Source organism: Thamnophis sirtalis, unplaced genomic scaffold, assembly GCF_051295495.1.
Source record: "Thamnophis sirtalis isolate CommonGarterSnake01/CBP01778 unplaced genomic scaffold, rThaSir2_p1.2 scaffold_5, whole genome shotgun sequence".
Lineage (NCBI taxonomy): Eukaryota > Metazoa > Chordata > Lepidosauria > Squamata > Natricidae > Thamnophis > Thamnophis sirtalis.
In genome coordinates this window covers 68928000-68955989 of record NW_028261385.1, presented here as the reverse complement: position 1 = coordinate 68955989, position 27990 = coordinate 68928000, and the positions used below count along the sequence as shown (strand labels likewise).

The following is a 27990-nucleotide window of genomic DNA, read 5'->3' as shown; positions in this document are numbered from 1 at the left end:
CGCCTTGCCTGCTTCCCTTCGCTCTTCCTGCCGTGCGTTTCCTTGGCCTCTAGGGGGAACCAGTCTGCGACGAGCCGCACTTCCTCGTCGTTGCAAAAGCACCTTTCGTGCCCTCGCGGAGCGCTCAGCTGGGTCCCTCCGGCTTCGTCGGTCGCTCCGGAGCCGCGCCGCTCCAGAAATCCTCCGCCGAGAAAGGGCTGCGGCGATCTGGAGGTGGCGAGGGAGCCGGCTCAGCGCTAGGATCGGTGGTCGCGGAGGTTGGCTTTGCAACTTGGACGCAGCGATGTCCAAGCCGCCGCCTAAGCCAGCTAAGCCAGGTAAGGGAGGCGCTGCTCTCCCAAGCCGCCTCTTTCTCTTCCTGGAAGCCGTCATCTTGATCTTGCTGCTGCCGCCGCCTCCCTTCTTATTGGAAGCGAGGGGGGGCGTTATCCCGCTGGGGTTGGGGGCAAGAGGAGGCGATCCTTCCTGACACGTGGATCGGCGCTGGCTGCGACTCAGCCGGGACAGCCCTGCAGGACGTGGTGCATTTGGCGTCCTAAACTGATATTTCATCCACCCACCTCCCTACTGTAGCTCTGGCAGCCTTTGATCTGGCTGGCAGATTCTCTTCTGCCCCTTCTCGATGCTGCAGATGGCGAGGAAGAGGCTCGTTTGGGGAAGAGGAAGAGCTGCTCCCTGGGTCGGGTGCGGCCGGGAGGGAGGCTGTCACTGTCAAAAAGTCAGGCCAGGAAGTTGAGTTTGGCTGAGCCCAGCCAGGCTCCCGGCGGAGCCACCTGGGGGCGAGCGGCGGCTCCGGCTCCGAGAGAGCGGAAGCTCGAGCAAAAAGGATCGATCGCTTGAAATCTTATTGCAACCGGTGCTGCAAATAAGAAAGCCAGCCGGGCCGGATCGGGCCGAGCTCTGGTGCTTGAATGCTGGTTGCGAAATCGGCAGCAACATTAAAAAAGAAAAAAATACTTCCGCACCCTCGTCTGCAGACATGTGAGAAAGGAGCAGTTTTCCTCCGGATCAGGGAGGTGGAAAGAGAAAATTGTCCTGACACGCAGACTGCTTAGCAAAAAAAGTGTTTGATGTCCATTAAGATACCCAGCAGATTAAGCAAACCCTGCATAGTATTGTTCTCAATCTCTTGCAAGGCAAAATAAGCCGTTTGTCATTGGGAAAAAGAAAGAGTTGAGTAGCATAACCTCATGCATAAAATCAATTATTTTGCACTGTTCGGTTCTACAAGTCAGGCCATTCCCAAACCATTCATTTGCACCAGAGGAGGGATTGAGATTTAATGAAAGGATACTAAACTGCTGGGATCAATAGCACGGATATGTCCTGATAGGTAATATATACAGTCCAACACAGCATTTTCCTGATGCAAGAGAATGTGTGAGAGAAGGAAGTTATAGAAATGGTGAAATACTCCTGGACTTGGGGTTTATTTCTGCAAAGAGGCGCAATTGATTGTGGGGGGTCACTGAGGGATGGGGCAGAGCAGGATCCCAAACTTTAAACTCTAACAGGAATTTCAAAGTGAAATTAGTTTGCTCCCAGGGATTGAAAGTGTCTAAAAGAAAGATAAAAAATCATATTACAATATTAAAAACTTAGATTAATTCCGACAGCAGGAAGTCGCGTAATGTTCGACCACATTACAAAATGTAGTAAGTTCCAAAAGGTAACTTTTAAAAATTTTAACCCAGCAAATGCACATTATTCCTTAAATTAGAAGAATAAAAGAAGCATCATGTATCTTCATAAAAATAATGCATTCTAAATAGATTCTGAGTCATATTATATTGGCACCAGTGCTAATATCAATTAAATACCAGTATGCCGGTTAAAAAAATAACAAAAGTGGAGAACCATTAAGAATACTGAAGGCAATAGTGCAGTGGTGGGATTCATTTTTTTTTACTGCTGGTTCTGTGGGCATGACTTGGTGGATGTGGCATAGCTTGGTGGGTGTGGCTTGGTGGGTGTGGCAGGGGAAGGATTTCCTCCCAATCAGCTGGGACTCAGGAGACAGAGAGTAGATGGGGTGTGGGCAGTCAGAGGTGGTATTTCCCGGTCCTCCCAACTACTCCAAATTTCTGCTACCAGTTCTCCAGAACTGGTCAGAACCTGCTGAATACCACCTGTGCAATAGTGAAAGATTCATGTCATATCAGCTGTGGCTTCCCCCAAATCTTAATCTTTTTCTGAAAGCTATAAGAAATGTATGGAGGTGGGGAGAATTAAAGACAATTGGTCTGGGATGAAAGGCTTGTTTCATATCTTAGCCAACTATAATTTTTAGACAGCGGGGCTTAACAAGGCATACAAGAAAGTTTCAGAGGATGGCAAAACAACTTCACGAAATCAGGAACACTTTTTGTGCTTTACAAGAGCCTTCCTCAATCCACAATCCTTCCCATTTCTTGAACTACATTTCTTCCCCAGCTTGGATATTTATGTCTCTGAATAATAAAAAGCAGAGGTTTTATTTTAATTTTCTGAATCAATATTAATTGTTGTATTTCCCTTTGAAATATACTGTACATACAGAAACAGGCTAGATAGTATGATGGCATCAGGATCTCCTTTCTCTTTGGAAGAATTATGTCTCAATTTAGCCTCTTTTGGGAAGAAAGTGTAGCAAAATTTGTTTTTTTTGGGGCAGTTTCAACAGCATTTCAATATATGTTCAAAGAACAATACTGGGAAGAGTTTTTATGCAGCAGAATCCTGATCTCAGTAAAACATACTATTTAATTTTTTAAAATTAAACCATATTTTTCGGACTATAAGATGCACCAGACTATAGGACACACCAATATTTTGAAGAGGTAAATTTTAAAAAAAAGGTTTTTGTACTCTGCAGGCCTCCCAAACCCTTTGCACGTCTTGTTTTTTGTGAAGAACAGGGCATGCAGAGTTTGAGACACCTGCAAAGTGCTCCTTGGGGCTGGGGGGAGAGGGCAAAATGAGCAAAAAATGCCATTTTTTACAAAAACGGGCCCATTTACTGCAAAAAACAGGCCATGTGTGGTCCGTTTTTTGCTTGTTTTTGCCCTTTCTAGCCCCAGGAGAACTTTGCAGGCCTCCCAAATCCTCTGTACGTCCATTTTTGTGAAGGGGGTGGGTTTCAGAGGCAGAAAATGCTGTATTCAGTGTATAAGATGCACCCAGATTTTCTCCCTCTGTTGGGGGGCTGAAAAGGTCTGTCTTATACTCTGAAAAATGCAGTATATAAATCTGTGGACCCTTCCATACAACCTATATGCAACATCTACCTTGGCCCAAGAATCCAAGTGAAATTTAAAATTTCATTTTAAAATTTGTTTTATATTTTGTTACTTAATAAATCCATGACCACATTTCAGTTGTTTTGCAGAACACGTATTTTCCACAAAAAGTATGTAACTCTTATTTTTAAATTAAAGACTTCAAGGGAAATATTGAGGCTAATTTAGAATAGTCCAGTCCTTGGGAATAGCCTAGTCTCAGAGCCATATATCTTAGTAGCCTTGCAACATTAACATTATCCTGTGAATAATTTTACATTATTCACATAATCAAGGCAATTTATAATAAAAGTAAATTGTGGAGGCAGGGAGAATCAAAACCAGCAATTAATTTAAAAGCTGCTGATATAGCAACATGTATGGCAACCTTGGAAACCGATGTCCCATATTTTCCCATCCAAACTGGGACTTGGCAAATGAGTATCATACGTACTAGTTGCATGCAACTGAGAAAGGCTGTCACCTTGAGCAATAGTTTGTCAGAAAAGTGGGATATAATAACATTTTGTTGTTTTGCTCTCTCAGAACCAGTGTGTGTCCTAGTGACTGTCTGGATTGGTCCCTGCAGGTTTTTTGGCAATATTTCAGAAGCAGCTTGCCCTTGCTTCTTCCTAGGGCTGAGAGAGAGAGTGACTGGCCCAAGGTCACCCAAGTGACTCTGTGCCTGAGGAGGGAAGAGAATTAACAGTCTCCTGGTTTCTAGTATGATGCCTTAGTCACCGAAACAACTAGCTTTCCAATAATAAAAGTAATATTCCTCTAGTGCCTGAAACTGAACTGCCAAGACGCCAACATGCTTTCTTTCACCTGTCTTTCCAAATTGAGGGTCCCTTGATGAAGCCTATTTCTGGTGCCTGATCACTTTTTTAGTCTTCCTGAAATGCAGTACCACTATCAGTTTCCTTTCTCTGAGTGGAATCCGCAGCCCCACTTCAAAGTTAGTTTCAGATCAGTTGCAAGATTCAGACTGCGAGTGTGACTCAAATAACAATTATTTCTGCTTCATCTCTGCTGACTAAGTTCATTTCTGTAAAACATAAAGATCTATTTTCTACCGTGGCATTCTGCCCAGTTCATAAGACCTTTGTTAACAGAACAGAGATAGATACGGGTGGGGTATAGACAGATAGCCAACACTGTAGCTATGCAGTATACCATGATGTGGTCATTTGCTATAAAGAGAACTTATCTTATTCAGGTAATCCTCGATTTACAGCAGTTTGTTTAGTGACCATTCAAAGTTAAAATGGCATTGAAAAAAGTGACGTGACCATTTTTCACAAGACCATTGCATGTAATTAAAATTCAGACACTTGGCAATTGACTCAAATTTATGACAGCTGTACTGTTATGAGGACACGTGATCAACTTTAGCAAGACCTTCTGGCAAGCAAAGTCAATGGGGAAGCCACATTCGTTAGTAGCAACCATTTTACTAACTTAACTGCAGTGATTGACTTGGCACTTTGGCAAGAAAGCAGTGGTGGGATTCAAACTTTCACTACTGGTTCTGTGAGCGTGGCTTGGTGGGCGTGGTGTGGCTTGGTGGGCGTGGCAGGGGAAGGATAATGTAAAATCCCCATTCCCTCCTGGTATTGGACCTGGGTACTTGAGAGACCGCCTGCTGCCAATTACCTCCACTAGACCGATTAGATCCCACAGATTAGGCCTCCTCCGAATTCCATCCGCCGGCCAGTGTCGACTGGCGACTACCCGGAGAAGAGCCTTCTCTGTGGCTGCTCCGACCCTCTGGAATGAACTCCCCGTGGAGATTCGAACCCTCACCACCCTTCAGGCCTTCCGCAAAGCCCTTAAAACCTCGCTGTTCTGACAGGCCTGGGGCTAAAGAACCGTTGCCCCCGTCTCGAATGGTATGACTGTCGTGTGTTTTAAATTATGCATTGTTTTGTGTCGTTTTTAATTTTGTCTGTATCACCCTTTCCCTGGTTTGAGTTGTGAGCCGCCCTGAGTCCCCTGCGGGGGAAAAGGGCAGCATATAAATAAAATAAACATTAAACATTAAACATTCTAACTCCAGGGGAAGGATATTGCAAAATCCCCATTTCCTCCTGATCAGATGGGACTCGGGAGAAAGAGAATAGATGGGGGCAAGGCCAGTCAGAGCTGGTATTTACTGGTTCTCTGAACTACTCAAAATTTCTGCTACCGGTTCTCCAGAACTGGTCAGAACCTGCAAGAAAGGTCTTAAAATTGGGTGAAACTCACTTACCAAACTTCTCATTCAGCAACAGAATTGCTTACAATTATAGTTGTAAGTCCAAAACTGCCTGTACTACTATAAATGTTGGTTCTGCCCACTGAGCACTGTATAACAACTGATTCTTCATGAAAAGTTAATTCCATTGGATTCTTAAATAGAACTCTAAGAACAAAATGAAATCTAAGTTTCTATTCCTGGAAGGAAGATCTTTCCAAACTGGCTTATGATGTACAATATAGTTTGTACATATTCCTTATATTCCTTCAAGAATATAAGGAAAGAATGATAAAACTGTGGTCATTTCCCTTTCCTTTTCCCTTTCCTTCTTCCTCCTGTGAATGCAGGGAAATCTGAAGTTCAGAGGAAGGTGGGAGAAACCCATACAAAAGGTCCTCCCGAAAGCTATTGGAAAGTAAAGCAGTTGGCACTTGCTTGGCCTGGCACAGGTGGAAAAGTAAAAACACAAGAGAATCCTCTACTTGTTGTGCTTAGCAAATGCAGAACCCCAGCCTATATCCCAATGATGTAAGGGGAGGAAGAGGTTGAAATCCAGAAAAGCATTTCTTAGGCTTGGCATCCTTTCCGGCCAATTTGCACATATGTGTTCAGCAGCAGAAGCTTGTTTGGCAGTAGTTTCCTGCACGGCCACAACTGGTTACCAAATTTCTGTCGTTAAGCAAGACCAGTGTTCCGTGAATTGTGCCCCATTTTACCACCTTTCCTGCCACAGTTGTCCAGTGAATCACTGCAGTGGTTAAGTTAATAACACGGCTGTTGAATCTGGCTTCCGCGTTGACTTTGCTGGTCAGAAGGTTTCAAAAGGTGATCATGTGACCAGAGGTGGGCTGCTCCCAGTTTTACTACTAGTTCGCTTCGAGTGCACATGCACAGAACAATTTACAGTGAACTGCGCAAACGCACGCACTACTAAACAACATGCCGGCAGCGGTGACCAGGGAACCCAGTTTGGGGGCTTGACCATTCAGGGTAGCTGCCAGTTCTGCAACCCAGGTCAAAATACCACTACCGGTTCGGCCAGACTGGGAGCAACCCACTTCTGTGTGTGACCCCTGGGGACACTGCAACCATCATAAATACATTCCAGTTGCCAAGCACACAAATTTTGGTCAGATGACCACGGGGATGCTACAATGGTCATAAGCAGTGGTGGGTTTCAAAATTTTTTAGAACCTATTCTGTAGGTGTGGTCTGTTCTGTGGGAGTGGCTCGGCCATCATGTGACTGGTAGGAGTGGCTTGGCAGTCATATGACCATGTGGGAGTGGCTTGACAGTTATGTGATTGGGTGGGCATGGCCAACTTATAAAATGTGGTGAAACTTACTTAACAACACTCTTGCTCAGCAACCAAAATGTTGGTTCAGAAACTCTGGCATTTGAAGCACGCAAGTCTTAAAGCTGTCAAGTTACAAGACCCTTGCACCCCTAACCCTTTAGAAAAAAAACCTCAAGGATGTTCAAACTTGACAGCTTTAAGACTTGTGGACTTCAACTTCCAGAATTCCTCCTCCAGTCATGTTGGCTGAGGAATTCTAGCATTTGAAGCACACAAGTCTTAAAGCTATCAAGTTACAAGACCCTTGCACCCCTAATCCTTTACAAATCCCCCCCCCCAAAAATCTAAAACTTTATTTTTTAAAGTATTTTGCACCCGGGGAAAGTCAGAACAAGGCATACCAGCCACACAACATATCCACTGACTTTGAAGTCTTTCTCTCGCGCTGCCAAAACCCCTCGTTGCTCTTCACCTGCAGTTTCCCCTTCAACCTCCCATCCGTGGGAGATCTGGACGGGCAGCCAAGGGGCACTTTCCCCAACCGCCCCAAATACTGTGTAGGTTGAAGAAAGTGAAAGGGGAGAGAGGAGCTGCTCTTTTTTTCCACTTCTCGGCAGCGAGGAAGGAGTCTATGGTGGCTGCAGCAGCAGTAGAAGTCACTGTGGTGACTGAAACACAATCCCAAGCAGTCAGTTCCAGGGTCTCTAGAGGGGAAGGGAAGGTCTCTCCCAAGACCTGCTTTCCTTACCTCGCAGCGCAGTTCTGGGATGACGGGATATTCTTTTTTTCACCGGTATGGGGGCATAGCCTCTACCCCTGCCTTCCTGCTGCCTCCAGTCCATTCCCGCGCAATCTCCCTGCCACCCCACTGACCTGGGGACACTCCCAGCTGCAGTTGGCATTCTCCTAGCGATCCTTCCGGGCTCTACCCCAGAGTGCCACATGATGGCGGCGCACAGGCTGCTGACCGACCCAGGGCCTGTCGACTCCTGGAGAGGAAGGCTCAGCAGGAGAAAGCCAACTGCTGCTGGCAACTGGGCACAAAGGAGCAGCCACCCAGCAGCTGCTGTGTCCTGTTGCAGGCACCCAGGGTGGCCTCGATGTCCTACCTCCCTGCCGCCTCCAGCTCTGCGCAACCTCCCTGCCAACCCACTGACCTCAGAACATTCTGCTGGACGGCTACTCCTTCGCGTCCTGTTGCCGGCTGCAGCCACGTCCGGGCAGGTGCTGTGCCCCCAGAACGGTTACATGGCAATGGCACGTGGACTGCTAACCATCCCAGGGCCTGCCCAATTGCTTCTGGAGGGGACAGGCCTCCCACCTCCCTGACTACCTGCAGCCTCGGAGCCTCGGCTGAGTGGGCAAAGGAAGTGGGTGGGCGGGGCAAGCATGGTGTGGATGGGTGGGGTGGGGGGAGCAAGCGAGGGGAGGCAGATGGGAAGGAGCATTCCCCTACTGTTCCACTGGATGAAGGGGTTCTAAAAGGCACGGTAAATTTGACAAACCTCTTCTGGCATACCCTAACCCTCACTTCCTTGACCACCTGCAACTTCAGAGCCTTGGCTGGATGGGCAAAGGAAGTGGGGCAAGCATGGTGTGGATGGGTGGGACAAGCGAGAGGCAACCGGGCAGGCGGGGGAAGCGAGCAAGGGGGGGCAGATGGGCGGGAGCATTCTGGTACTGTCCCACCGGACGAAAGGTTCTAAAAGGTATGGTAAATTTGACGAACCCCTTCTGGCATACCGATATGAACCAGGAGCGACCCACCCCTGGTCAAAAGTGTGAAAAACTATCATAGGTCACTTTTTTCAGTGCCATTGTAATTTCAAATGGCTGTAAATCGAGGGCTATCTATATTGCAAATAGAAGTGACAAGAATAATACTTTAAGAACCTGAAAAAGCCTCATTAACACGGTCTTCACAGATGTCATTTTTTTAAAAAAATCACCTCAGCCCTGCATATTCCAATTAGGCTGTGCCATAGGGTGGCCTGAGGACATTTTGAATTGCACCCTTTGAACTCTGAATGCAGTCTTGTTTTCAGGAACCAATGCTGTGTGAGTGGTGCCTGGCTACATTGGAGCAAGAATAGGACTGTGCTATTTCTCCTTCTGAAGTCTGTGCAGCAAGCACACTTATCTGTAGAGGGAAGATCTATGCTGGAGTAGTACTACCAGTTTCTCCTTTGAAAAAAGGAAATGAATGTGAGGTTTTTTCTGCCCTGTAGCTGGAAGGCTATGTGTTGAGGGAGACACATTTGAAATAGAAAACTGAAACATCCTCCAGGGGTTTAAACCTGTTCCCTTTCTGTTCTTTTCTGAATGCAAACATCTGGCCGTAATTGCTTGCTCTCTTTTTCAAATGGAATCATTGTTGTTATTAAGTTATTTTGGACTATTTTGAACCTTTCCTTCAGTCTGCCATTTTAAGGATTGCTTTATTATCGCTACTACAGTTTTTATTTTTTTCCTAACCAATATTTTTAACATTTATGGCAGAAAATCACAGTATGAACTCTCACAGAAATGGAAACCTCAAAAACATTTAGGCAGATTCTTCCCTGTCCATCAGGGTTTCCCAACCTTAGCCATTTTAAGATGTGTGGACTTCAACTCCCAGAATACCTTAGCCAGCAACTTTTGAACCCAAAAGTTCTCTTGCTAAGGGAGATAGTTGTTAAGAGAGTTTTGTGGAGATTTATTATTTTACAATTGGAGACTATGAATTTTGGGGAGAAATTTGTAAATATGGTGGAAAAAATATACACAATCCAAATAGCCAAAGTAGTACTCAATGGTGATACTACCGAAAAAATGTAACATTGGGAAGGGGGGGGGGCAGACAAGGATATCTGCTATCACCTTTATTATTCATATTAACCTTGGAGGTACTGTTAATAAAAATCCGAGGGGACCAGGAAATAAAGGGCCTGAAAATAAGAAGAAAAGAAAGCCCAAGCGTTTGTGGATGACTTAGTATTTATATTGGAACAACCGTTAGAGACAGGACCTGAACTGGTGCAACATATAGAAAAATGTGGTAGAATGGCAGGACTTAAAATTAACAAAAATAAAACAAAGGCAACAACGAAAAATCTTATCCAAAAACCGGAAAGATAATTGGAAGAAAGAATGGGCATACAAGTGACCAAAAAAGTAAAATATGTGGAAATTTGGCTATCAGCCGGATGCTCTTCAATTAAAAAAAGATAATTATAGCAAATTAATACAATAGATCAGTATTTCTCAACCTTGGCAACTTGAAGATGTCCGGACTTCAACTCCCAGAATTCCAAAGCCAGCTGCTGGCTGGGGAATTCTGGGAGTTGAAGTCCGGACATCTTCAAGTTGCCAAGGTTGAGAAACACTGCAATAGATTAAAAAAAAGATTTGGAAACATGAAAAAAGTTACTTCCTTATAGGAAGGATAGCTGCCATCAAAATGAACACTTTACCAAGAATATTGTTCCTTTTTCATGTAGTACCAATAAATTTAGGGATTTTATATCCTTGCGTGTCACGGTTGTTAAATGAATCATGAATGTTGCAGTATCCTGGGGTCCTTTTGCGACCTTCTGACAAGCAAAGTCAATTGGGAAGCCAGATTCACTTAACAGCCATGTTACTAATTTAACAACTGTGAATCACTGCAGTTGTTAAGTTAGTAACATACTGCAAGCGTCATAAATATGAGTCAGTTGCCAACCATCTCTATTTTGATCATGTGACCATGGGGATGCTGCAACAGTCACAAGTGTGAAAAACGATCATAAGTCACTTTTCTGAGTAGTGCTGAAACAGTCACTAAATGAACTGTTGTAACTCGAGGACTACTTGTGCATAAGCTTAATGCGCACAACAATACCGCAGTACAACTTTGTGGTGGTCAGAACTCCACAAGTAAAATGCATACTAAATACCATATATAAACAAAAACAAAATAGGTTCAGTTGCATTACCACCGCAATCAAGTCATAGCGAGTTCCGTGAAGAATAAAACAGGATTTTGCTATATTGAAAAAAAGAGAATTGTACCCCAACAGCTGTACATAAAATAAATCTCAATCCTTATTTTATAGGAGCTTATAAAGGGTAGTTCATAACTTTATAAAAGAAGAACAGTACATCTAAATGTGGGCCCCAGATTCATCAGTTACTTTGCCACAACAGAGGCTTGCAACGTATGGGACTGCCACATCTCCTCGTTGTATTCAGTTGAACGATCATGTTACCAATTGCAGTACTATAGTTCAAATATGTTTCTGAAATGAAAATACATTCTTCACAATGAGGTTTGGTTTTTTTAAAACCCTTTTTTAAACTTATAACAGAAAGGCAATTTCATATCCACTTATTTAGTATTGGAAACATGTCCTCCTTAGAAGTTAAAAATGTGTAAGGTGTTCAAATCAGGAAACTGAATAAGTGGCAGTAGCATTTTAATAAATGGAAACAATATAAAATGCCACCTTTGCATAAAAATAGAAAATAAAGTATCTAAAGTATATTTAGTTTACTAACTACACTTTGTATAGATGTGACATTGGTTGAGGAATAGAATAGAACAGAACAGAACAGGAGTTGGAAGGGACCTTGGAGGTCTTCTAATCCAACCCCCTGCTCAGGCAGGAAACCTTATACTATTTCAGACAAATGGTTGTTCAATCTCTTCTTAAAAACTTCCAGTGTTGGAGAATTCACAACTTCTGGAGGCAAGGTGTTCTACTGATTAATTATTCTAACTGTCAGGAAATTTCTCCTTAGTTCTAAGTTGCTTTTCTCCTTGATTAGTTTCCACCCATTGCTTCTTGTCCTGCCCTCAAGTGCTTTGGAGAATAGCTTGACCCACTCTTCCTTGTAGCAGCCCCTTAGATATAGGAACACTGCTATCATGTCACCCCTAGCCCTCCTTCTCATAAAGAAGGAATAGAAATCTAGTAAATTTGCTCAAGAATTAGGTTTTTTATAATGAATAAGTTATCCATAAAGGGCAGGGTTGAAGAAAATGAGTAAGTTGAAGAAAAGCTCTAGTGTTCGAGAACAATCGCCTATTATTCAGAAAGCTTTAGTGTTTAGTTGAAAGCAGTCAACATAAAATTCTTCCACCAAATATTCTCAGATCATTTTAAAGGGCTATTTCCCCTTATATTATGATTAAAATATTATATTATGATCAAAAAATAATTTAGTTTTGGCCAAAATTGTTGGAAAGAACATAAAAATTGATTTTGGAGGAGTAGAGGCTAATTGCGATGATTCCATCTCTGCTGCTGATTTCCAAATGCTGGTTTTTTGGCAGATTTTTTATGAACTTTGTGCCGGAGTTAACATTTTTAAAGCAAGCTATAAAGAAATGGATTGAAAATCCGCATAACCACTTTTTGCCTGGACATGCTCTTTTAAGAAATCTGCACTGCAGCAAAATTCCAAAGAAAACAGTCTATATCATTTGTGGTTCCTGTTGACATAAGCAGAAGAAAACGCAGAAATAATTGGAGTGCATTTTTCTCCCTCATGAGTTTTCTATGTTAATGAAAGGAGTGAAAATAAATAATAGCACACTTTACAGATTAACACTTGATCACACTTGTACTAATATTTCAAGATATTTAGTGCCAGTTAATAAGGGCTTCCTTGTTCTGATGTTGTATGGTGCCTCTTGATGGCTTATTCTCTATACTGTTTGTATACCTCTGCTGTTTGTATGAATGGAGCAAAACAAACATTGAGATTTATAATAGTCCCATCTAGTTTGTCCCTAATTCCCACCAAAATCATTAAAATATATTGTTCTTTCTCTTTTAAATATAATGTTGTTTCACTATGGGAAGAACTAATACTAAAACCTAATTATTAGATGTTATACCATCTCAACTGGGTAGAATGGCCCAGACAGATGCTGCCCATCTTTTGGTGATTTGAGTAGACTAGCACCCCATCCAGTAAAAATTAGTTATAATTAGAAGCTAAAGCAATTGGGGCAGTTATAGTTGTCATCCAAGAATGCAGACAGAAGAAATAAAAAGTCCCAAGGAAAGAAAATGCATTTATTTGACATATTGTTGCTATTTTTTAAAATCAAATGTTGTTCTTGCAGGCCACTATTTTTTTTGGGGGGGGGGGGCAGTAGCACAATTTTTTTTTAAAGCATTTTTTCTTTCTGGTGGTCCAGCTTTCAAGCCATATGTAGCAAGTGAGAAAATCATAGCCTTGACAACATTTACCCTGTATAATCTCTTATAAGTCCATCCACAATAAGCCAACTCTTGAATTTTCAACCAAAATACTGTTAAAAATGAAACTAAACATCAAAATGTTTTATGTTGTAATTTTCACAATTGACTTATTCGTGGTAATCTAAAATTATATATGTTTCATAGTAATGAGGCTTATACATGCCCATCAATGGGATATATAGCTATTTTAAAAGAGCATTACCATGTGTGTGTGTGTGTGTATGTATGGGAGTGTGTATACATAAATACATACATACATACATACATATATATATATACACATACATACATATATACATACACACACACTATATGCATACATATCCATCCATCATATATATATATATATATATATATATATATATATATATATATATATATATATATATATATATATATATACATACATACATACATACATACATACATACATACATACATACATACATACATACATACATACATATATATATATATATATATATATATATATAACCAAAGCCAATTTTTAGAGTGTATTTTGGTACCTGAAATTCTCATTTTCTGCAAGTACGGTATATATATAGTACCCTTACTGTCTGTTTGATGCCTCTATATATTTTAATATTTGTGTAGATCTGTCATATTATTTCTTCCAAATAGCTTATTTGCATTGAGTTAATTTTGTTTTTTGACATAAAAGTAGGTTTTTATATCTATTTCTTGTTCTCTAGCATTTCTTAGGATATATTTTCCATAGGTTAAATACATAAGGGAACCATATGCGATTCTATTATATACTTTCCCAACTTTCCCAATTTTTAAATAGGTCCTTAATCCATTCTAACTGTTGCTTCCTGGGTCACCATACAGATTCGTAAGTTGGCAGATAACATGGCCAGTACACCCCTGTTTTTAACATGATGATGATGAGCTATTGGGTCAGTGTTGACTTGTAGATTTTGTCATCTATAAATGCTCCTAATATTATACCATACTGAATAACCATAGAATTCCTGCAATTAAACTGGTATTGTTGTTTGCTTTGGGGGCCATATTGATCAATCCAAATTGCTCAATCATATATGGACTGTCACACTTTAGTAGCAAATTAATGAGCATTCTTCTGGGGACTAGAAGAAATGAAAGTCATGCAAGCTTTCATGCAGCTTATTACTAGAAGGAAAAAGGAATTTAATAAATATTTTAAAAAAACAGGAATCCAGACTCCGTCTACTTCAACTCTGTCAAGGAGAAATATTCACTCATTAATACTTATTTCTTTCTGTACTTTAGGGCAGGTGAAAGTTTTTCGAGCCCTATATACATTTGAACCCAGAACAGTAAGTATATTTCTACTTTTTAAAATATATGTAAAAAAGGAAAATTTGAATATTAAGGGGTAACTTGGTCCAATCTATTTTTTGTGAACATGAAACATGGGAAGGAGTGTGTGTGTTTCCCCTGCGGAGATAAAATATCATTCCATTTTTATTTTTTAGATTAAAATTTTTGTTTGTTCACCATTCATATTTACCGAGAGCTTCGTCATAGGACCTGCAGATTGTGCTTTGGCTTCCAAATAAAAAATGGATGCCATGTTGTGTAGTTTAAAGTGAACAGTTCAGTCGTTTCATTGCTAAATCATACTCTGGTATGCGGTTCAGACCTTGATTGTGCAAATCCCGCCAACTGATCCAGTCATTCCTGAGCAAACGGTTCAAAACGGCTAAGAGAAGTATAACAGGAAGTGGCTCATGATTGCAAGTGGCATTTGTAACCACTAAGAATTAAGAAGAAATTCTTTTTAAACAATGTTTGTGTTCACCTCACACAGTTCTGAAGTATGCTTTCCTCGGTTATTTTAACCTAACTGTTTAAATTCTAGGGTAACCTTGCTGAAATTGTGCAATGGCAAATGGTATGCTAATGTTTTAAATCAAACAAATTCTGTAACCTTACAGAAATTGCTAGTCTGCTATCGTGCAGAGTTACATCATGTCTTGGATTTTGTTTTTCCCAATGTCTGTCTTTCCTCTATGTCATTGAGCTTAACCCATGACATTTAGAAATCTGGCATTTAGAGGATTACAAAAGAATCTAAGCCTCATCGCTCACTTTTGATGCACCACTTTTGAGCGACCAGGAATAGATTAGGTGTCTGCCTGTTTGCTCCGATCAACTATATAAAAGTGTTGGGATGAAAGATTCAACTCTTGCTTGCAAGATGTTTGGATCTTTTATTACACTGTCTTCTGCACATTTGCTGAGCCTTTGTTGTGCCTGGTGTAAATTGTAGAAGTGATATTCTCTTAGCTGTTATTGTATCATTTCATCTCAGCAGGGCCATCCTTCAGCTGATATTGTCTGGAATTGGAAGCTAAGTAGGATTAGGCTTGGTTAGTACTTGGATGGGAGCCGCTCAATACTGCCATGCCTGAACCTATATCAGGAATAAAGCTAAAAATTTGATCACTTCAGATTATAGAATGGGCATTGCAACAAACGGTCCGGCTCTTCCATATTTGTGTGTGACATCACAACACCTATACAAAAGGAGCAGAGTTTGCAGTGTGAGAGCACAATTGCTTTATTGTTTTTCTCTGCTGCTTTCGCTGACAAAAGTATCCGTGCTGATTCTGGGTATCAAGTTTGACCTAAAAGAGATTTTATTCTTTCGTAAGAATGAAATGAGCAGAATTTCTAGTTAAGGTTGTGAATGAATGCTATTTTTCCCCAAATAAGTTTAAAGTAAACTTATAAGTAAACTTACTTTTATTAAGCTTCAAGTTGAACAAGTGATTTTGCCCCTAAGTTCCCCATTTCTTCATTACACTGTCTGTATGTGCAATAGCCTACCCTTAAATCTTTTCTGTACCCAGAAAGGGATAGTAATGCAAAGACTATAGCTTTCAATAGAAGACAATGTGTGGGCTTTTTCTCAGATCCTCAAGTCAGGAATTGAGATAAAGCCCACCCATTACCTTCTCTTGAAGGCTACAACCTTTGCATTACTATATCTTTCTGAATTTCTGCCAGTATCATGAATACATGCTGTACCACTGGTACATTAAAATGTAAACTCCCACTTCATTTTTCCCCCTATTTTACTTCTCTAAAATTCCCACCTACACACTCACATGCACCAAAATCTGATCAAGTAGCTGTAGAGAAAGACATAGGATTTTACAAGTTCTCCATTAAGCTTTCGCTAAACTTTAGGCTAACATAGAAATAAGATAGCAGAAGTTGAATAATAAACTGCTCAGTAAGGTCCCAGTTTGAAGTAAATTTTTAAGTAAGATCATTTAGGTGATTGCCTATCTCATTGACCATTAGATTATTGTACCCATACTCTCTTTTATTTTCCCTATTCACATGTTTAACAAGGAACCAATGCATTTAAAAAAAACATTACATGTATGCTCAAAACCATATTTCTATACTGCCCTTATTTTTACTCCTTACAATACTTCTGATTCATTAATATGGTATTTGCATGCAGATCCTCTTCATTTTGTCTAAGATCCTGAGGGAGAACTACAAAACCAATGAGCATTTTTTACTTCTCTCTCATCACAAAAACCAGGGAACTAGCTCCTAGTCTAGGAAAATGCAGATACTCCCTGATTCTTATAAATCTCTTTCCTATGTACCGTATTTTTCAGAGTATAAGACGCGCCAGAGTATAAGACACACCAAGATTTTGAAGATGCAAATTTTTAAAGCAAGTTTTTGCACTCTGCCAGACTTCCCCAAAACAGCCCATTTTTCGTGAAAATGGGCCCATTTTTTGTCAAAAAAGGGCATGCTTAGCTTTTAAGAGGCTTGTAGAGTGCTGCTGGGGGCTGCAGGGGCCAAAAACGAGCAAAAAATGGCCCATTTTTGTGAAAATGGGCCCATTTCTTGTGAAAAAAGGGCATGCATAGCCTTTAGGAAGCCTGTAGAGTGTTCCTGGCAGCTGGGAAGGGGCAAAAACAAGCACAAAATGGTGCAGTTTTTGCTCATTTTTGCCCTTCCTAGCGCCTAGGAGCACTCTGGAAGCCTTCTAAAGGCTATGTATGGACATTTTTGCAAAGGGGAGGGGGGTTCGGGAGGCAAAAAATGCGTATTCAATATATAAGACGCACCCAGATTTTCACCCTCTTTTGGTGGGGGGAAGGTGTGTCTTATACTCCGAAAAATATGGTATCTATAATTAAAGAGACTCACAGATTTCTGCAGCAGATTTCAAATAATGTTGGAGAGCCATTAGCCACTTCTGTGATCTCATTATATGACTGCTTTGGGGTTTGTTACTGGCTGTATGTGAATGATGGTGGAAAGAGGGATGGTGAAAGAATGACTGGGGATGACTCAAAGGCAGACTGAGAATGTACTTGGCAGCCCAATTCTCAAAATGCTTTCACTCAGACAGATATGAGAGTTGTAAGCTGATTAGCACATGACAAAAAAACTGTGGCCTCATATTCTGATTACAACAGCAGTGTGGATGTTCAGTTCTTTAGTTATGAATCCATGCTCTAGAATAACTGAGTTGGAAGGAACTTTGGAGATTTTCTAGTCCAACCTCTTCCTCAAGCAGGAAACCTTATGCCTGTTCAAGTTCTTCTTAAAAACCTCCAGTGATGGAGCACCCACAACTTCTGAGGCAACCCATTCCCTTGATTAATGGATTTCTGCAGAAGAGCCAAGGTGGCGCAGTGGTTAAATGCAGCACTGCAGGCTACTGCTAGATCAGCAGGTCAGCGGTTCAAATCTCACCGGCTCAGGGTTGACTCAGTCTTCCATCCTTCCGAGGTGGGTAAAATGAGGACCCAGATTGTTGGGGGCAATATGCTGACTCTCTGTAAACCGCTTAGAGAGGCCTGAAAGGCCTATGAAGCGGTATATAAGTCTACTGCTATTGCTATTGCTATTCACTGTCAGGAAATTTCTCCTTATTTCTAGGTTGGTTCTCTCCTTGATCAGTTTCCATCCATTAGTTCTTGTCCTGCCCTCAGAAGCTTTGGAGAATAGGTTGACTTCTCTCTGACCGCTCCTAAAATATTGGAAGACTGCTGTTATGTCATCCCTACTCTTTTGTTTGATTAGACATGGCCAGTTGCCACAAATGTTCATTGTATGATTTTACTCCAGTCCCTTAATAATCTTTGTTGCTCTTCTCTGCACTCTTTCTAGAGTTTCAACATCTTTTTTGTCTTGTACTGGATGGAGTATTCCAAGTAAGCGGTGCTAGCATTTTACATTACCGCACCATCAACATTCATTCTTGTACTTGGTTCCAGCTTCAACACAATGACATAGCCATTTTTCAGCATCAAAAGATCAATAAAAATAAGGGAGTCTTTGCTATTTCAGTTTGATTCTTATGCAGTTTTACTCTTCTGTTGTTTTTCCATCAATAATCAGTAGGTGGCAGCAAGAGACAACAGAATTCTCATTTTGTTGCTGTATCCCAAGTGGAAGGACAGTAATTACAATATGAATACAATAAATACCTATCTTGCCTCAATATGTGGGATGTGTGGGCATCTACGTTTCTGAAAATATGAGATTGGATTGGGTGCATAGGTATTGAGTAGGTGTGGGTGTGCATTTTTGGAATCAAAGGGCAAAGAGGTTTGTACAATTACTTTATATTTTTATTGTTACATTGCTATGAGTTCATGTGAAATGTAGCAATACTTAAAAAAATTAACATGATAAAATAAAATATCACCACTCTGGGTTTAATGAAAAGAAGAACTAGGAGTGGTGATCTAGCATTATTCTAAGGCAGTGTTTCTCAACGTTGGCAACTTGAAGATGTCCGGACTTCAACTCCCAGAATCCCCCAGCCAGCGAATGCTGGCTGGGGAATTCTGAGAGTTGAAGTCCGGACATCTTCAAGTTGCCAACGTTGAGAAACACTGTTCTAAGGTGTTGCCTCAAGAAAAGAGGAGGTCACCCTATTCTCCAAAGCACCTGAAGGCAGGACAAAATGGATGGAAACTGATCAAGGAGAGACCTAACCTAGAAATAAGGATAAATTTCCTAACAATTGAATCAATTAATCAGTGGAATGGCTTTCCTTCAGAAGTTGTGGGTGCTCCATCACTGGATGTTTTAATAAGAGATTGGACAGCCATTTATCTGAAATGGTATAGGATCTCCTGCTTGAGCAGGGGGTTGGACTAGAAGACCTTCAAGGCCCCCTCCAACTCTTGTATTATGTAATTCGATCAAAACTGTCTTGTAACTAGGAGAGAGGAGTGATAACATTTTAGAATGGACTTGCGTCCAACAATTGACTGATATTTTTTTTCTCTTCCCCCAGCCAGATTTAAGCTTTTTTGGAATTCAGTATTTCCTTTGTTAGCTTGTCCCCATCCCCCCACCCCACCCAATATAATTTAGTTCTATTTAGTTTTTCAATGAAAATCCTGACGATAGGGAGATAAGTGGAATCTGAAGGCCTTTTGCACAATTTCTTTCCAGGAAAAAACTCAAAGAGGACGTACTAACCAGTGGATAGATTGCAGGGATATTGTTCTCTGAAAGGACAGGGCTAAACCATACACGCCGCCGAATCTCTTAACCATGCTAACTATGATGCACAATTGCAATTTTTGATTTGGGATGCAAGGATTGGAGCTGGAGTTGTCATTGAAAAAAAAAAGTCATGTAGTTTGAGTCGATTCTTTAACTAATGCAATGTATTTATTGCTCCAGCCAGATGAACTGTATTTTGAAGAAGGAGACATTATCTACATTTCTGATATGGTAAGTTGATAAACAAAGCCACTAAAACACTCTCTCCTTAAGAGAATAAAGTGACCATTGAACTCCTAGCTGCCTTTTTCAGCACTGATTTCTTTTTCCTCCAGAGTGACACAAATTGGTGGAAAGGAACCTGTAAAGGAAGAACTGGACTAATCCCCAGCAACTATGGTAATTTTGTGAATTGTGTTCTGAGAGATAGTTGTGAAGCAAAATAATAATAACGATCCTTTAACACCATCAGACAACAACACCTACCTATCCCAGGTCCTTGGGAAGGACCCAATAGGTGAATAAAAGTGCCAAATTCAGTCTGAACATCTGGCTAACTATCCAACCAATCATAAGAATAATAGTGCGCTTTTCAGGTACATCTGTGAGTAGAATTAAAATTGGGATTCTGAACAACAAAATACATTAGAAATGTTATACTCTGTTGGCCAAGAAACTTGGCCCTTGCTTTGCTTAATTTCTTCCTTGAATTTAGATTATTGAACTTTTTTTAGTTCAACAATTTATCTTTAGAAAATTTGTTTTCTGATTTAAGTAGCCATTTTATCTTAGCACCCTTTACATTAGAGAAATCTGTGCTATAATTGTTAAGGATGTCCTATGCAATATCAAAAGTCAGAATTCAGAGACCAGAAAGGGGAGCTGTTCAAAAGTTAAATATAGAGACATTTTGTTTTGAGATTACCAGTCTGGGATGACTTTGTATATATGTCTAAGCTCTGAACAAGTTAACAGTGATTCTCAAAAGAGGCCTGGTAGACTACAGCTCTGAATGAGAATTTCTGAGAAATCAAGATGCCTGCACTGTTCACAGCCTATTGAATCCTTTGGCAGGGATCCAAATGTTAGATGATGAATTCTGCTTGTGCTGCAAAGATACTCATATTTCTCTTATCCTCAGCAACTACAAACCATCTCATAGATTCAAAAGATGTTCAGAAACAAGTCTGAATAGATTATGAAGAGCTGCTTCAAGAATGACTCTATTGTGTCATTCACAATATCCAAGCTCTCTTTGTTGATTTGACTCTTAAAACTATCATATCTAAGCAAGTTTGAGTAAAGGATATAGTTGCTGCTATGCTTCTTAACTCATATAAGCATTATAATTATAATATGATATTGTTTCTTACTAGAAACACTCTAAGAATTGTTACTTGAAATGCTTTAACCTTCAAAAATCAAACTGCTCTTAATTTTAGGAACTTAGAAAGTAAGGCCTATTATTACCAGCACTCTAGATCTGGAAAGCTTTTTCTGTGGCAATCCTTTAGGTAGCTGAAAACTGCTATAACATCTCCACTTCAGTTGCCTTATTTCAAAAGCTAAACATACACACTACTCTCAGTCTCACTTTACAAAACCCAGGTTTCTAACCCTGGGATCATTCCTATGGTTGATATTGGCCCTTCTGATTTCTCTAAAATTTTTGTTGAAATATAGTGCAGAAAAGTGTATGCAGTACTCGTTTGTGGTCTGACCAGTGCAGACCACGTGAAAGAAGTGATTTCCTTTGATTTGGAAATTCTGTTTGATGTCATCTGGACATGCGTTTGCCTTCTAAGCAGTTACATTGCCCTGCTGACTCATATTCAGCTTGAACTGAGCTCCTGTTGCAAAAAAAGATTTTATGACCAATCATTACCAAATCAGTGTCCTATAGCTTATGCCTCCTTATATGAAGAATTTAGCATTTGTGTCTTGTTAAAATTCAAAATCATTTTCTAGCCCATTTCTCTAATCCATCTTGAAAGTTTTGAATATCTTCTGCAACATCAGCTGTCCTACTCTGTTTTGTGTCATTTTCAAATTTGGCATGAGATGGGGCAAGGAGAAAGCCTTCTGCATTTTGTAATGTTCTTATCTGGTATCAGAAAAATATGTATTTTTTTATTTATTTTGCTACATAAGGGCAGAGTGTGTAAAACGCCATATAAATCCATCCCATGCAGATTCCCATAGGATATGCATAAACTTCATGCTTTCAATCTCATTTCTGCATTCAATAGCTAGAACTACTCTCATCCTTTTGAGGTGTAGAAATGCTCAAAAATGGTATTTATTTTCCAAATTGTGAACCGTAATTGAACTGAATTTCATGTTGTTATTTTTGTGTTATTATTATTATAGTATTTTAGTTAAATGCTATTGTAGGTTCAAGAGAAGTCCTAAATGAGCCCCCAAAACCTTGGATATCAGCCCCACAAAATCCCAAAATTGTTATCCAGATGCAGTGTGAAGGTGACAAAAAGGGAACATTCTCAAATGATAAAGGATGAAGAATTCATATTATATAGTGAATTTAAACTAAATGTGAATTAAATCAAATCAAATTTGATATTTTTCCCAGCTTTATTCATTTTCTTTTTTTAGAATTGGGGAATGCCATTCCTGGCACAACACTCAAAAACTGCAAGGCTGGCTAGAGAATTCTGGGAGTTGAAGTCCATGGGTCTTAAAATTGCCAAGGTTGGCAATTTTAAAAATTTAAAAACAAATATATTCACTTTTATTGCAGTATACTGCAACCACTTATTTTTTAAAATCAAATAACAATTTTAACTATATTCCAGAATTTTTAGAGAGGACACAAAATACAATTGTGTATTTTTAATTTTTCATAGCAAATTGTGTGTTCTTAGATAAATCAATAAGCTACAGACCAGCATTTTCTGTATGCACTGAACATGTTATTATATACCCAGGGTTTTGGTTTGGACCTTCCCAGGTTTTTCAATATCAGAGAAACTTTGGATGTGCAGTTCTACTGCAGGTATAGTTCATTTTTCTCTCGTTGAAATGAATAGTTTTTGCTTACAAGGAATTCCATTAAAGATATCAAAATTCAGCGGAGCTTTGAGACATAATGTTCGAAGTTTCAAGTTTATTGATGGGCTTTTAAAATATTAGTGCTATTGTCTTCAGCCCATTAAGAGACAGATAAATACAACTGGCTACATTGGCATGTATTTTTTCCTTTTGTTTTAGTGGCTGAACAAGCAGAATCCATTGACAATCCATTACACGAAGCTGCCAAGAGAGGTAGGTGTAGAGTCAATATTGATGAAGGACTTCATCTGATTTCTGGGCTGAAACAAATCAATTTGTTGGGGTTTGTTAAAATCACACATTCTGCTGATGAGCTTCCTTTCAACAACACAAGTTTTTGCTTCTTTCTGCTCAATCTGCTTTAGTGGGGGACTGAGTTGAAACAAATGTGTGCGTTATTTCCCTTATAACTTACGCTATGATAATGCTGGACTTGTCAACCAGAAGATTGGCAGCTAAGTCCCAAGTACTACCTCATGGGGTGAGCTCCCATTCCTGCCCAAGTTCCACCCCTCCTGTAAAATACACATGGTATCATTGTCAGAGGTGATATTCAGCAGGTTCTGACCAGTTCTGGAGAACCGGTAAATACTACCTGTGACTCCCCCCCCCCCCCCAATCTATTCTCTGCCTCCTGAGTCCCAGCTGATTTGGAGGAAATGGGGATTTTGCAGTAACTTTCCCCTGGAGTGGGAAGGGAATGGAGATTTTACAGTATCCTTTCCCTGTCATGCCCACCACACCCATCAAGCCACACCCACAGAATTGGTAGTAAAAAAATTTGAATCCCACCACTGATCGTGATGTACTTACAAAAGAGGTGGTACTTGTGTTGCAGGAGTGCAATGCAGCTTTGGTTGGTTGATATAAGTATCCATTCCAGGGATGTCTTTGTCCTACTATAGTCAAAGGTTAGGGGAATATATTCTGTAGCTTTATTTTACCCAATTAATTTTATTTTTCTGTTTTTATAAATGTATTGATTGAAACAAGTACTATTCTGATATTAACGTATAGTATTGAATAATTCATTATTTTAATGAATTGATGTGGTAGCTGATGAGATATAATCAAATTTGCCTTAATAGGTTTTTTTTAGCATGAACACACATATATCTAATAAAAATAAACTAGTGAAACCAAACAAGGGCCATGTTAGTTATTGCTTTTAAAATACATTTAAAGTCTTATCAATTGAATTAATTTGAATGTCCCAATGCATCAGTTTTATTTGGAACAAACTCCCAGAAACTTATTTCCAGATACCTTTGTAGAGATGTTGATTAATACTGTAATGCTTGGAATAGATCAGTTTCATACCTCAGTCCATTTCGTCTGTTGTAAGATACAGAAGTTCTCTTGTGAAGTCTGCCCTCAGTGGCAACTTTGTTTTGCCATGAAGTAACTCCCTGTTGATAGGAGTCTGAACTTGGGAGGCATATCAGAAATGCTGCATTTTTCCCTGGCATACACTGTGATGTATCTAACCATGTATGTTTTAGTCACTGCCATCAAGGGGTAGAAAAACAGCTGCCCTCGTTTTTTTTGCCCTGCTGAAATGTGCTTAGAAGGTTATGATTTAGAATGTGCGAGAAGGTTATGGACTTCTTAATTAGCACTATTCAAAGCATATACTGTTGATTATATGGACAATTCATATACCTAGGTTCCATTAGATAAATTCTTTTGTTTTCAAGCATAAAATACTTAATATTTTATCTATGTGGTATGCAGTATGGCCTCCTTTTATGCTCCAAAGCATAGTTATCATTCTTCTAGGAGAGTGAGTGTAATGGGTGTGTTATGTGTGCATGCATGTGCATGCTTGTGTGCTTGTGTAGATAGAAGAGAGAGCGGGGGGAGGGAGAAGTTAAATAGATTTATATATGTAAAATGTAAAGGTGCGGTCTTCAACTGGTTTTGTGCCAGTTTTTGGATAAGTTATATTTAATATTTAATACATATTTTCTTCTTTTTCAGGAAACCTGAGCTGGTTGAGAGAATGTTTGGATAACAAAGTTGGTGTCAACGGCTTAGATAAAGCTGGAAGCACAGCCTTGTATTGGGCATCTCATGGTGGACACAAAGGTAGAGAAATTATTTTCAATTTCTGAGCCTAATTGTTTTCAACATTAAAGCCAATCTTATCCTTCACTTCGCAAAAACAGTTTGCCTCCATATTCTACTTGCATATGTATTTTTTATCTCTTACACATTTTTTCAAATTTATTTCTCTATTCACCGTGGCATGCCATTTTCTATGCTTAGAATTTTCCTTAATGAAGACCATAGAGAGAAAAAGAGGGGGAATGGAGAGAAAGAGTGATTGAGAGGGAAAGGGAAAGGGAAAGGGAAAGGGAAAGAGTTTGTGTGTGTGTATGTGTGTGTGTGTGTGTGAGAGAGAGAGAGAGATTGTGATGGAGGGAGAGTGGGGGAGAGGGAGAGTTTTAATGTGAAATACCACACATTTTGGGGGTGTCTGTTTTTACTGGATTGCAAAATTTAGAGAAATGAAAAATGTTCACATATTAGATTGGGAAGTACAATTTGACTTTCTTATTTTTCTTTAAAATCATACATTATACTTTAATTAAATCAAATGGTAATCTTCCTAGATGTTTCATTTATTGAATTAGTGAGTCTAATTATTATTGGAGTGTTTTCCAGTTAATTTTCCCAAATCTAAAAATGAGACAGTGGGCCTTTTTGCTGATTAATTTAAAGTCTTGGCTTTCATAATTTCTCATGAAGTTTTCCTTTTTTTTTTTCTTCATTTGGTGTAGACATCGTGGAAGTATTATTGACACAGCCAAAAGTAGAACTAAATCAACAGGTAGGGAATGATACACTGAGTGACTTTCAAGAATTGTTTTGCAGTATTGTAGCAGGTTGCAACTGAAACGATCAGAACTGTTCTTGTCCAACGTTTAAGGTTACTTTTGTTCTTCTTTCACAGAATAAACTGGGAGACACAGCCCTGCATGCTGCTGCATGGAAAGGTTATGAAGATATTGTAGAAATTTTGCTAGGAAAAGGTACTGTGTTTCTCAACTTGCCCTCATTTTGGGTTAAATGCCTCCGTTTACCCAGAAATTTGTGCTTTAAAACACAACCTCGGTACTCATAATGACACCATCCTGAGTCTGAACTTAAGTTAAACAGTAAAAATATTTTGTCATGCTTCTTTATTGACCTCATTCTATAAATGCCTTTTCATTTCTACGGTGAAAGCCATACGTGTGACGGGAAGCTAGTTCAGTTTCTAGATAAGAAGTAAGATGAGATGAATTTTTTTCTCTGTCCAAACTTAGGACAGTGTTGTTCTGTATTCTGTTTTCATCAAGGTGCCAGAACAGACTTAAGAAACAATGAGAAAAAACTGGCTTTGGACATGGCTACCAATGCTGCCTGTGCTTCCTTGCTTAAAAAGAAACAAGGGCAAGGTAAGATTTAACTTTTTTTTTTTTTTTTTTTTGGCATTTATTCTCCCAGGACAATTGGACTGCACCAAGGAACTGAAGGCTTCAGTAGACAGGTGGCTACCCCAGGAGAAGATACACTAAACAACTCCTACTCTTAACTAGAGTTAGCATGTCATGACAATATGCAATTCCAGTCAGTAATATAATAGGAAATAACTAGACTTGTCCCAAAAGACTCTGAGATTTAAAGTGGGAGTTAAATTACTTTCCCTCATTCAAACTCATCATGTGAACCCCCAAACCAGTGAACTGTTAGGCAATTTCCAAAGTCCATCCAATCCATTGTCTATTCCAAGAAGACCTGGAGACAGTGAGAAGCCTCTCCATTACATCCCTCACTACTCAAGCTTCCTCCAAGGAAGAAAAAAATGTCCAACCTGTAAAAGCCTTGATCGACTTCATTCTATATACATAAATACATACATACATACATACATACATACATACATACATACATACATACACATACACACACACACACACACACACACACACACACATTTATATATGCCCATCTCACCTACATAATTCTGAATGGCTTGCAATTCAAAACAAGCAAAAGTGAGGGAGAATGCTTGAAATATACTGGTAATTATTCTAAGAATATAAAGTTATATTTGAAATGTGAGAAACGTAACTTAACCAGAAGTTGGAATAAAGGGAGATACATTCTAAAACATCGGTCTAGCTCAAAACTGGTATTTGTTTCCTTTTTTTATAGACATAATGCGAACATTAAGCAATGCAGAAGACTATCTTGATGATGAAGACTCTGACTGAATTGCCTTAATTTGCCTTGAAAAATCAATAGCTTCTTCTTTTCATCTTTCTCAGATTATTTTCCTCTGCTGTGACAAAATATTTTTATCACAATGTGTGCTACTATAACTTAAGTATGGGGAGACATTCCTCCCTTATAAAAAAAAGTTCTCCCCTATTAAGGCTATAAATTCCCTAATTGCTTTTTAAATTATTTGTCTAGAAGAGGGCTATGTTGAAATAGGCTTCACTCTTTAAGTAACATTTAGAAATGTCAGCCATTTGGAGTGGACAGGAAATATATATTCATCTTAAAATGACATGTTTTGGGCTATTTTATGGAGAACAACATCTCAGGAACTTGGATTCTCCACAGAACATTTTACCATCATCCCTTATCCTCTCTCTTCCCCCTCCATATATATTTATAGGTTGTCTCTCATTAAGTTGATCTACTTTGTGCTAGAACACCTAATGGCAGGTTACGTAAAGAAAACTCAGGCCAGGGAGCTAAAATTAAATGACTCCTTTAATGTTTCCCTTGAGAACTGGCTGTGATTGCAATTACTGTAGGTTAATTCACATGGTCCAAAAAACGGTTTAGCACCAGATGAGGTAGGGAGGGAATAATCTTGAGGGAAGAGTGAGAAAGGAAAAGGAAGATTGTTTGGTCAGCTAAAATGCAGCCATTTAGCCTTGATAGTTCAGACATCAATCTTTTGCAATCTCTCTAGAACAAGGATGGCCAACCTTGGCAACTTTAAGACCTGTTGGACTTCAACTCCCAGGATTCCTCAGCTAGCCATGGAATTCTGGGAGTTGAAGTCCACAGGTCTTAATGTTGCCACAGTTGGACATCCCTGCTCTAGGAGTCTTGTCACTACAATTGGATCTGGAGGATAAAAGAAGGCTTAATTCTGTCTTTTACAATGACCGTAGGGAGAATTTGATCTTATGAATAAGGAATGTATGTTTAAGCTCAAACCTGTCTTCCATAATAATAATTTTGGAGATGAAAAGAGGCTGAGCCTTCTCTTTCGCTCTAATTTGTATGTGTGAGATATTTTCCAAATGTCCCTTATTTCACAGAATTGCTGCCCTCTGTGTGTATGTACTGGTATGTATGTATGTATGTAT

At 39.6% G+C, this 27990-nt stretch overlaps 1 protein-coding gene across 1 annotated transcript; it reads left to right on the top strand.

Annotated features, from left to right (window-relative positions):
- The first annotated feature begins 49 nt into the window (after positions 1-49).
- OSTF1 (osteoclast stimulating factor 1) lies at positions 50-27990 on the top strand. Its single transcript, XM_087715981.1, has 10 exons — positions 50-317; positions 14306-14352; positions 19724-19774; positions 19879-19942; positions 22772-22825; positions 24593-24700; positions 25396-25445; positions 25569-25647; positions 25957-26055; positions 26816-27990. Exons 1-10 carry the CDS (start codon positions 284-286, stop codon positions 26872-26874), a joined length of 645 nt encoding a protein of 214 aa, XP_087572107.1. The 5' UTR covers positions 50-283; the 3' UTR covers positions 26875-27990.

Bases quoted from the DNA above. Each gene is read 5' to 3' on its own strand.
- OSTF1 (XM_087715981.1), top strand. From the start codon at position 284: ATGTCCAAGCCGCCGCCTAAGCCAGCTAAGCCAG. The intron at 19,943-22,771 runs GTAATTTTGTGA...CTTTTGTTTTAG, and splicing joins ACTAATCCCCAGCAACTATG to TGGCTGAACAAGCAGAATCC. The intron at 26,056-26,815 runs GTAAGATTTAAC...CTTTTTTTATAG, and splicing joins TAAAAAGAAACAAGGGCAAG to ACATAATGCGAACATTAAGC.